The 9716-nt window shown below is 45.1% G+C and overlaps 1 protein-coding gene across 1 annotated transcript in view; it reads left to right on the top strand.

Annotated features, from left to right (window-relative positions):
• Positions 1–1197: 1197 nt before the first annotated feature.
• Positions 1198–9716, top strand: part of LOC143336470 (prospero homeobox protein 1-like) — a 28629-nt gene continuing 20110 nt past the window's right edge. The window contains exons 1-2 of the mRNA XM_076756669.1: positions 1198–1513; positions 4596–6665. Of these exons, the coding sequence (XP_076612784.1) occupies positions 4662–6665 (2004 nt within the window). The 5' untranslated portion in view covers positions 1198–1513; positions 4596–4661. The remainder of the gene's footprint in view (positions 1514–4595; positions 6666–9716) is intronic.

Genomic DNA, 9716 nt, shown 5'->3' with positions numbered 1-9716 from the left:
GTGGCAGGCTGTGGCTCCGAGTGACAGACGTTTCATGATGATTTTCGGCTCTTCACTGAGCGTTTCACAAAGAGACGTTTAGCTCTCCTCAGATATTGGCTTCCCTGGATAATCTGAATTCCAAAGCAAAGCTCAGAGCCTCTGCGCTGCTCTGCTTGTTCATAAATCAGACTTTGCTGCGACCAATGAGAAAACTCTGCACGCAAAATATCTCTACATGCCACTTTGAACCTCCAATACCCAAGTGACCCACTGCTGTTATTCCCTTTGAGCAGCGCAATCTAAATATGCACCACGTTGTCTTTGCACTAAAACATCTATATGCTGATGTTTAAACGTTGTTGAGGCATGTTTAAAAGGTCCAATTACAAAGTTGTTTTTTATTAAAAATGAGCGGAATGTTGATGCGTTTTAATAGATTCTCCGACACAATCGAAACGTGCGTTAAGAAGCGATGAAAAAGTCGTTTGGATTGTAAAACAGACTGTTCATTTGGAATTTTACTGCCACAAAGAAGCGTGGAAGGCGCCTGAAAACATTTGCATTAAAACGGCACAAAACTATCCGCCTTAGTAATTAATTTCATTTTTGCATTCGTCTTTAAAAAAACACGCTTTTACGCTTAGATGTAGTGAATCCACAACACCCCGGAGGTTACCTCACTTGTTGCCAAACAAATCAACTTCTTTTATGTGTTTTCTTAACTGTTATTATCGAGAAATTGTTCTTATACTCCTTTTTTTTCTTACTTTGACACTTTATTCAAAATCTCCTGGAATAAAGCGGCAGTGACACTTTACCAGATATTATAAAAACTTTCCCATTTAAGACTGGAATATTAATAAATAACATGATAAGATGCAGACTATGTGTTTTATTGCGGCAAAGGTGGTGTAATGTCAAAGTGCGGAACGATTCTTACTCGCGCAGTCGTTGATTTGGGAAGAAAGAGATTAGTAAGAGTGGTATTTCCTTTTTTTCCTCTCTCTCTCTCTTTGGTTGCATGCTCAAGTCCCATTCTCTGGTCAAGTTCAGTGCGTTGTTCTCCGGACCGGACGGACGCTTCTTATTGGTAGGTTGCGACAGTTACATCACGCCGCTCATGACGCGCACGTCTTCCTGTTTCCTTCAGCCGCGTCTTAAAGTGAATCTTAGTGGCGGAGGAGCGCTCCAGCATCCAGTCCTCTGCATCCAGTGCGCCTCGGAGACGCACACACGCAGTCTCTCTCTCTCTCTCGCTCTCTCTCTCTCCCTCTCCCTTGCACTCTCTCTATGTCTCTCACTCTTTTAGTCACAGCAGAGGATAGAGGGAGAGACCGACGCGCAAGAGCTCTTTTCATCTTCTATATTTTTCCTGTTTTGTTCCTTTCGCTTGCGTCGCCGACTTTATTCCAGCTCTCCCTTCTCTGAGAAATTGTTATATCCCAGAAATCCAGCAATCCGCCGTGCTCTGCGTATATTCTCTCTTTTTTCCGCCGTAGGAGTTCAGGTTGTCCCCCTCTTCATCTAAAGGGTAAGTAACCTTGTCCTCGGATACCTCCCTCTCTTGTTCTGCCTCGCCTGCGCACGGTGGGCGGAAAAAATAAACAAATCAAACATCATTAACGAGGAAATTTATTCTGCTGATCAACAGCTAATCATATCTATGGGGCATTTATTTTGCTCTCTTTCGGTCCCCTCATCTTGATATGTGGTAAAGAGTTGTGTGAGCAGCCCGTGTGTTTTGCGAGGATGGTTTGCGGACGGTAGCCCAGCCTTCCTCATCAAAGCGGAGATCAAGTTGATTTGCAACTCTGCGAAGTAAGTTTGGGAAGCGTGTTTTTTTTTTTTTTTTTCTTCGTCTTTTTCTTTTTATAACTGGGTACGTGATGTAAAACATGAGTTGATTCTAGTCGAAAACTGAGACCTACTTGTATTTCGTATAAAAGCGTGAATTTGCTGTAAGCTCATGCTGTCTTTGTCCTGTGGACTAAATCTCACTTTAACGCCTCATACGTCCCTTTTTACTGACACTAAGTCTTTCTCCGGCCAGTTGCGGAGCTTGTCACTTCTCCTGTTCGGTGAATTTGGTGTCTTTCCTCTACGGCAACACTTTTGGACAATTGTGTGTATTGTTGTTAGTGCGCAACTGTGTCTCATCAGTTTTGATATCTTCCTCTGTCCATTGACCATCAAATGCGCAAAGGAACAGCCAGGACTCACTTTAACATCTCATCGCGTAAATGTTGTTGAACTTTACCTCCTAAAAGTTACAGAAACGGTAGATTATTTTAATTTAGGCCAACTTTCAAAAAGGAACTCCACTCATTTTTTGGTTTCCTATCAAGATTTGTTTCAGGGATTTGACAAACAACATAAGGCTTCCAGCAAAGAAACAGGCTCAAACGATGGGGTGAAGATCTATAAAAGTCGGGGTGAACATCAACAGCTCGTTGGAGTTCATAGCTCGAAATTGTTGAAAGGATTTTTAGGAGAGGGGGAGAGAGTGAGTGCGCATGGGCAATGGGAGACAGGTGCGCCGTCGGAAAAGACAGGTGCTGGTGACTATTTCAAGCTCATTGTTGAGATCCTGAGGCGATCAAGTCAAGTTTTTTTTTTTTTCTTGGAGATGTATCACCTCCTGTCTGAACTGTTGGATATGGCTGTCAAGACTTAAGCCAAAGCCATTTATCAAAGGGATATATTTTAGAATAGTGGGTTACTTCGTTTTTTAGGAGGAAACATTTACCTGTTATTCCAGCACATTTGGACTTTTCTAGTTTTAGCTCGTGAGTTTGCAAAACGCCAATTTACAAAATGTTTTTGAGGGTGGAAAAACCTGCTAATGCATATCACTTGTGCGGTGCATCACACAAGACAGCGTCCAACAAAGCCAACAGCAAAGTTGTGTGTGTGCGCGCTTGTGTGTGTGAGAGGTTAAGTGACAAGAAAGACGAGCGTCTTTTTAAAATAACCTTTCATATGCGGCCATAATGTCAAGATGGCACAATTTTCTTTTAGTTAGAGCAAGCAGAAAAACAGTTAGAGAAAATGTTTTTGAAATCTCACTGGAGTTCAGTTTTTCTGTTGATTGTCACCACTTACACTGAGTCTTTAAAGACATGTCTCTGAATGACTTCTGTCTTAGAATATTTTAGCAAAATTACACACAGATCTGAATCAGTCATTTGACTATTAATAAAAAAAAAAATCACATTTTTACAGCTAATTTGCAGATCCCTCTTAAAGTGTGCCTAAATCAGTGTAATATTTGAGTATATTTACAACCTGTAAAGTTCAAGTGACGGAAAGAATACTGTATTTATATTTGGTACATTTTATTATTTGTCACTGAGCCACTGTGAGTCCTGTTAAGAGCTGGTGTTTTCCTGAAGAGTGTAAAAAGAGAAATGTGAATTGTTGCACCACTTTTATATTGTTAAGGAAACATTATCAAATGTATAAATTTACTAACCTCAGACATATTTTATTTTTTTAAAGAGAGGCATACAGATTAAATTGTCTCTGATAATATCACTGCATTTGAGATTGGATGCATCTTATATGGCTCTGACTAAGACACTGCCACCGCTGCTTACATAGCATTATTGATGCAGGCCTGTACCGACAAAACGTTTTGCTTTCAGAGGGGCATTAGGGTTTTTGTAAGAGCGCTTTACGTTGCTCCTTGCCAGAGTTGACCCTCGTGACCTATTCATTTGAGCAGAATTAACTGCCCTTGCCAGATGAAAAGACAAACAAAAAACACAGAAGTGAGCTCACGCTGGCACCAAAATCAATAGGCCTATTTTGTGTTTCTTTTATGTGTCACTCTCTCCATTGCTTAAGATATGATGGCTATATTGATTAATGTGGATGCAGAACTTGCACTTTTAAATTACGCAGTGCGCAAACATGATTTAAAAAGAGAATATTTTGTTGGATTGATCAAACGATAGCTCAGTAACGTAACAGGATTTTATAAAGTTTACATGAAGATGTACAGTGTGCAGTGCCTCACCTTGTTCGCCACAATTTTTTACTCTCAACCTTATTTCTGCTAATTTTATTTTGTAATTTAATAGCTCCTATGTTGGCTCACACCACACAAAAATGGAAATGAGGACAAGTACTTAAGTAATTACCATAATTTTATGCAGCTTTGTGTTCCGTGGGAACTGGTTCAGTGTCGCGCGGTGTGTAACAGGGGACAGGATAAAATGTAGGACTTTGCCCTGGAATGTTGTGCCAAGGCCTAATTCTGACCCCATCTTGCCTGTTCTCTTTACCCCTCTTCCACTGATCCTCACTGCCTAAATCTAAACATGGACGTCCCTGTACTTGCAGAAACATATGAGGAAGGATTGTCAACTGGTTTGAGACAAAACTCTTCAATTTATGTCGATAATGTCAGTTTGAGCAGTTGTTGGTATTGGCACAGACTGACAGATATTTGATCGTTTCATTCTATCAAAACTTTCAAGCTTTTCTGTTCAGTGTAAATTTAGTTTTGGAACTGAAGTGTTCTATGACATGTCCTGCCTGAGTGAGTGATTTAGACTCTGAAAATATTTTTCGCTTTGGTGAGTCATGCATCTGTGAATTTTTGCCCGCAGGTACTCAGAGGCTTTGATCCTAGAGGACTGGGTTTGTGGGATATGGCCCAATAGCAGCAGCCCGTGATGCCGGACCATGACAGCGACTCCCTCCTGAACAGACAGACCAAGCGAAGACGTGTGGACATTGGTGTTAAGAGGACCGTGGGCAGCACAGCCTCCTCCGCAGCAGCAGCCACAGCAGCAACCACTGATAACATAGCCCGCGCCAAAGCAGCCATTTTCAGTGCCATGAACTCTCTGAGCTCCCACTCTCACCACGGATCAGACACAGACTCCATGGAGTGCTCTGTAGTGCAGCCACATGGTGGGCCTGGCGTTGTATCAGCCAGCGACAGTGAGTCCAAGTCCAATGTACTCCGAAAGCTACTGAAGAGGGCCAACTCATACGAGGACACCATGATGCCCTTCCCTGGCACCACCATTATCTCCCAGCTTCTCAAGAATAATATGGCTAAAAATGGAGGAGGACCCGAGAGGGGAGAAAGAGGGGACAGGGGTGACAGAGGGGATGCCGGCTTCCCCGGATCAGGGCTCTCCAATGCAAGTTCAGATGCTCCCCAAGAGGATGCCTGCAGTAACTCCTCCCAGGACAGCACCCCTCAAGAGTGCTTGTCACCGTTTGGTCGTCCTCCTGGCCTGGCCACCTTTGACATCGAACGTCTCAATGATGAACACCTGCGTGCCAAGCGAGCTCGCGTAGAGAACATTATACGTGGTATGAGCCACTCACCCAGCGTCGTGGTACCTGCTGCTTCCCGTCATGAGCGTGACCATGAGATGGATGGAGAAAGGGATATGGAGCTAGACTGCCCACCCCCTCAGTCTCAGCAGCAGGCCCCCAGCAGTCCACGGGGAGGTGAGGTGTGCAGCAGCAGCAGCCGAGAGAACAAGCGTAAGCAGCGTCTCCCTCAGCAGCAACAGCAGAGCTTCACCCAGCTGGTGTGTCAGAGGAAGGAACAGAAGCAGGAGGAGCGACGGCAACTGAAGCTGCAGCTGGAGGACATGCAGAAACAGCTACGTCAGCTGCAGGAGAAGTTCTTTCAGATCTATGACTCAACCGACGACTCAGAACACAACGACCTCCACAATGACCTCCACAATGACATAGGAAACATGTCCGAGGACAGCCCAACCCGGTCTGACACTGGCGGTGATGACCGGGGTGGGGATGACTTGCGATCTGACAATGAGATGTCTGACCTGGACCCAGGCCATTTTCTAGACAGGGCACGAGCACTGCTTCAAGAGCAGGCCCTGCTGGCGGACGGGGAGAAGCCCAGAAGAGAGGGGCTCAGCCGGAGCAAAGCACAGGGAGGTCCAGGTTCCTCCATGCATGCTGAAGGTAAACAGCTGGCAGAAACACTGAAGCAGGAACTCAATTCAGCCATGACCCAGGTGGTCGACACCGTGGTTAAGGTGTTTGCCAAGCCTCCACGCCCTACACCCCAGCAGGCCTTCCCCCCACTTTCCATACCTCCTGAAAGATTTCCCACTGTTGTCAACGGAGACAACCCCAACTTCCACACCGCCAACCAGAGGCTGCAGTGTTTCGGCGATGTCATCATTCCCAATCCACTAGACTCCTTCGCCAGCATGCCCGGGATGCCAGGCGCCACCAATGACCAAACCGAGGCACTGCCTTTAGTCGTGAGGAAGACACCCGCTGAGCACCACCACCAGTCCTCAGCTGTGGGTGCACATGGCGGGCACCACCACCCCGCCCTTCACCCCTCCTCGCTCTCTGCCTCCATGGGCTTCAGCCCCCCATCCTTTAGACACCCCTTTCCACTTCCTCTCATGGGCTACCCTTTCCAGAGTCCCCTTGGTGCACCCACAGGTGGCTACCCAGGAAAGGACCGCTCCTCACCAGACTCCATGGACCTGTCCCGGGAGACCACCAGCCTGAGGACCAAGATGTCATCAGGTCACCACCTGGGACACCACCATCGCTCTTGTTCACCAGCGCACCCCGGCAGCACAGCCGAGGGACTCTCCTTGTCCCTCATCAAGTCTGAGTGCGGTGACCTCCAGGACATGGCTGACATCTCACCCTACTCAGGCAGCAATGTATCCTTTAAGAAAGTCTGGGTGAAGTGTGTGTGAGAGTGAGATTGTGTGTTTTAATGGGGTTGAAAAGCAATAATAAGTGAATGGCAGCGACCCTGCTGTTTTAAACTCTCCATGGTCCAGTTGAGACCCGCTCATGCCTGTGTAAGCCAGGAAAAATCTGATTTCAGGTGGTAATTCCCTGCAGAGACAGGTGCGAAACGTTGCATCTGAACCACAAAGAGTTAAAAATCAAATCTTTTTTAGCCTGTTTGAAACTAGCATAAGAATCTGAGAAATTGTTGATGAATCACTTTTCCTCCCACTGCTGTTCTCTTCTCCATTGTACTGCATTGTTGCATTTATTTTTATACTCATACCTCTTCCTTCTCACAGCACCGTACCGCCTTTTCTTCCATCTTCAATCCTAAGTGCTTTAAAAGCTTTCTTGTCACATATCACTTACTCACAAAGATTAGGTCCCCATGACATTTACTGCCCCAATTCCTTTTATAAAAAAAAATGGCCTGAAAGAACAAGGAAGGAGATAGCATCCTGAAACTTGGCACACAATGGTGTTATATAGCCTCCCTTATAGTTTAACCCCACTGTGCCCCAATCATACCCTACGGATAAAGAGGCTATCCCCTATGGGAGGCTCAAATTGAATCCCCCGGGGACTCAGGACTAATAGCTTAAACAGATACATTCAGTCCCGTCTCTGTTTCCCCTATACCTCCTTAGTCCCTAAGTATTCAACACCCCTTAACCCTTATGAAAATTTGATTTGTGTCACTGGTTGTCCTTAGAAAGCTTTGTCTTCACGTCATTAACCTTCATTACATGCTTAAGAAATTAATCCAACAGCCTTTTACCTGTTACGGCTTTATTAGTTAACGTGTATTTAACACTTTGGATGCCTTATTTTTGCTTTTGCGTGTACCTGAGTGCCTAGCCCTTTTCGAGCTTGTGTCTTTTTGTGTGTGTGCATGTCACAAAAGGTTCGCCTGAGGACTCGGTAAAGATGTATATTTATGATTGCTTGTGTTTTCTCTTGTGTTCCTCTTATCATCCATCGCTGTTGTAAAAAGCCCACAATCATTGTCGTTTCTTTTCTCTTTTTTTCATTTCATAAAGATCTGTCAACAGCCCGGGGGGCCCTTCGGCTGTTGCTTGGCAGCCAAATACTTCTTTTTTTGTTTTCCCTCCCTGCAAACCCCCCCTCCTCCCTGTCTTTTCTTTGAAGCGGACGTTAACAGGTGTTTGCAGCGAGCTGTTTATCTTTCATTACCTCGCCTTGTCTTGTCTTCTGACCCAAGGGTGAACGCTTTCCAGAGATCCATAATCCTTTGCTTCTACGGGCTCCCGATGGAGGGATGAAAAGAGAAAAGGGAGAGAGACATACAGAGACTGAGAGAAAGTAGAAAACAATCAAACAATAACCACATATGCCAGATGCTGTGGCTTTCATTGTAGCATTTATAAATTCAGAGCATTAACAGATGTACTCCCCTAAATGGAAAGAATAGGCAGGGCAGCATGTCCACATGTGTTGTTTTATTTTTGATTGATGTTTATTCCACAGGTTTAGGGGCAAAGTTTGGCATTTACAGGACATACAGGTTTCACATATTTTTTCTTATACTTTGACATTTATGAATTAGTTCATTTGCAGTTGCACTCTTACAGCTGGTCCCACTGATGTAGATTTTTGTCATATTTCCGTTGCTGTCTTTTTTTTTTTCTGGAACCTCAGAAACCACAGACAGCTTGTCAGACATTTTGCGAGGTGTGTTCAAGTTCACCAGCTCGCGCCAGCGTTATGGAGCAGATGGCTGCTATCAATTTCCTCATTTGTTCTCAGTCCGACTCCAAATATTCTTGTCCTTACACCTGGAATTAGGAAGAGGAGCAGCTATTTTCCTCTCATGACTTTGGGCTTTGGGGAAGTGTTGTGAGAATGATGATGTCTTGTCAGATGTGGCAGGCGAACAGTGGGCCAGCTGGTATGAGTGCACCATCATGACAAAATAATAGCCTTGCACGCCACCCCTAAGTCCAATCACAATTACATTTGCAAGCTGTGAGTGAATTGGAGATGAAAATGCCTCATCAGGAGATATGAAGCTTCTTAATTGTCGTCTGAAGGGAGGTGATATTGTGTTTATGGCTGGAGAGGTAAAACCTCGACGTCTTTGTTTTAAAATAATTTTTAATTTCAGTGATAAGGGGAAAGCGATGCTAATCCTAATTGAAAAAGCAAAAACAAATTAATCCGAGTGTAAGTGCACAGCTTTCACAGCAAATAAATCCCACCTTGCCTTGCTGAAAAAGAGCTCCCTTTTCCTCTGTCTCTCCCTCTCTGTGTCTGAGGATCCATTGTATCCCCTCCACTCGGAGCAGATGGTGTGGTGTGGAGAGTGAAGTGCTGCTCTTTTGGCCAGGCCTGACAGAGTAACACCAGTCTGCCAGGGTTTCCCCCACAAGACCCTCGCTGCGTATACAACCAACTCTCCCTCTCTCTCACTGAATCAGACAAAGTAGACAGGGTCTTTAAGGAGCCAACCCAGTGTGGTTCAGCATTTGCTGGCTTTGCGGTGTAACCCCGAGGCCAAGGGCAATCCAATCTAGCAGCTGATGCCTTCTTCCCACTCTATAGTTACAGCTACATCTGGACACTTGACTGATTTTAACGATCACCGCCACCCCTGTAGATCATAAATAATGTCAAGCAATGTATTTTGTCCACTCAAGTGTAAACAGTCTTCATGAAAACTTCGGGCTGTATCTTCTGTGTAATTTAAAGCCCTGTCTTGCTTTTGCTTGATGAAAACCCTTGTTGAAACGGCCTGAGGTTTTAACATGCAGCCCGCCCCCATCCCTGTTCCCTTTTCAATGTCTTATCCTGCAGATTGATATTATCAGATGCATTATACGGCCGTTAATTCACCATGGAAATGGCTTGGGCCGTTCGGTGGCGCAGATGTGTTTCAGTCCCCCCCATCACTGGCTGTGTCCAAAGCCTCAGAGCCCCTCTTCTCCTTCTCCTCCTCCTTCTTTTGCTCCTCCAAG

Source organism: Chaetodon auriga, chromosome 18 (assembly GCF_051107435.1).
Source record: "Chaetodon auriga isolate fChaAug3 chromosome 18, fChaAug3.hap1, whole genome shotgun sequence".
Taxonomy (NCBI): Eukaryota; Metazoa; Chordata; class Actinopteri; order Chaetodontiformes; family Chaetodontidae; genus Chaetodon; species Chaetodon auriga.
The sequence above is the reverse complement of the archived record's forward strand: the minus strand, read 5'-3'. Positions and strand labels throughout refer to the sequence as shown.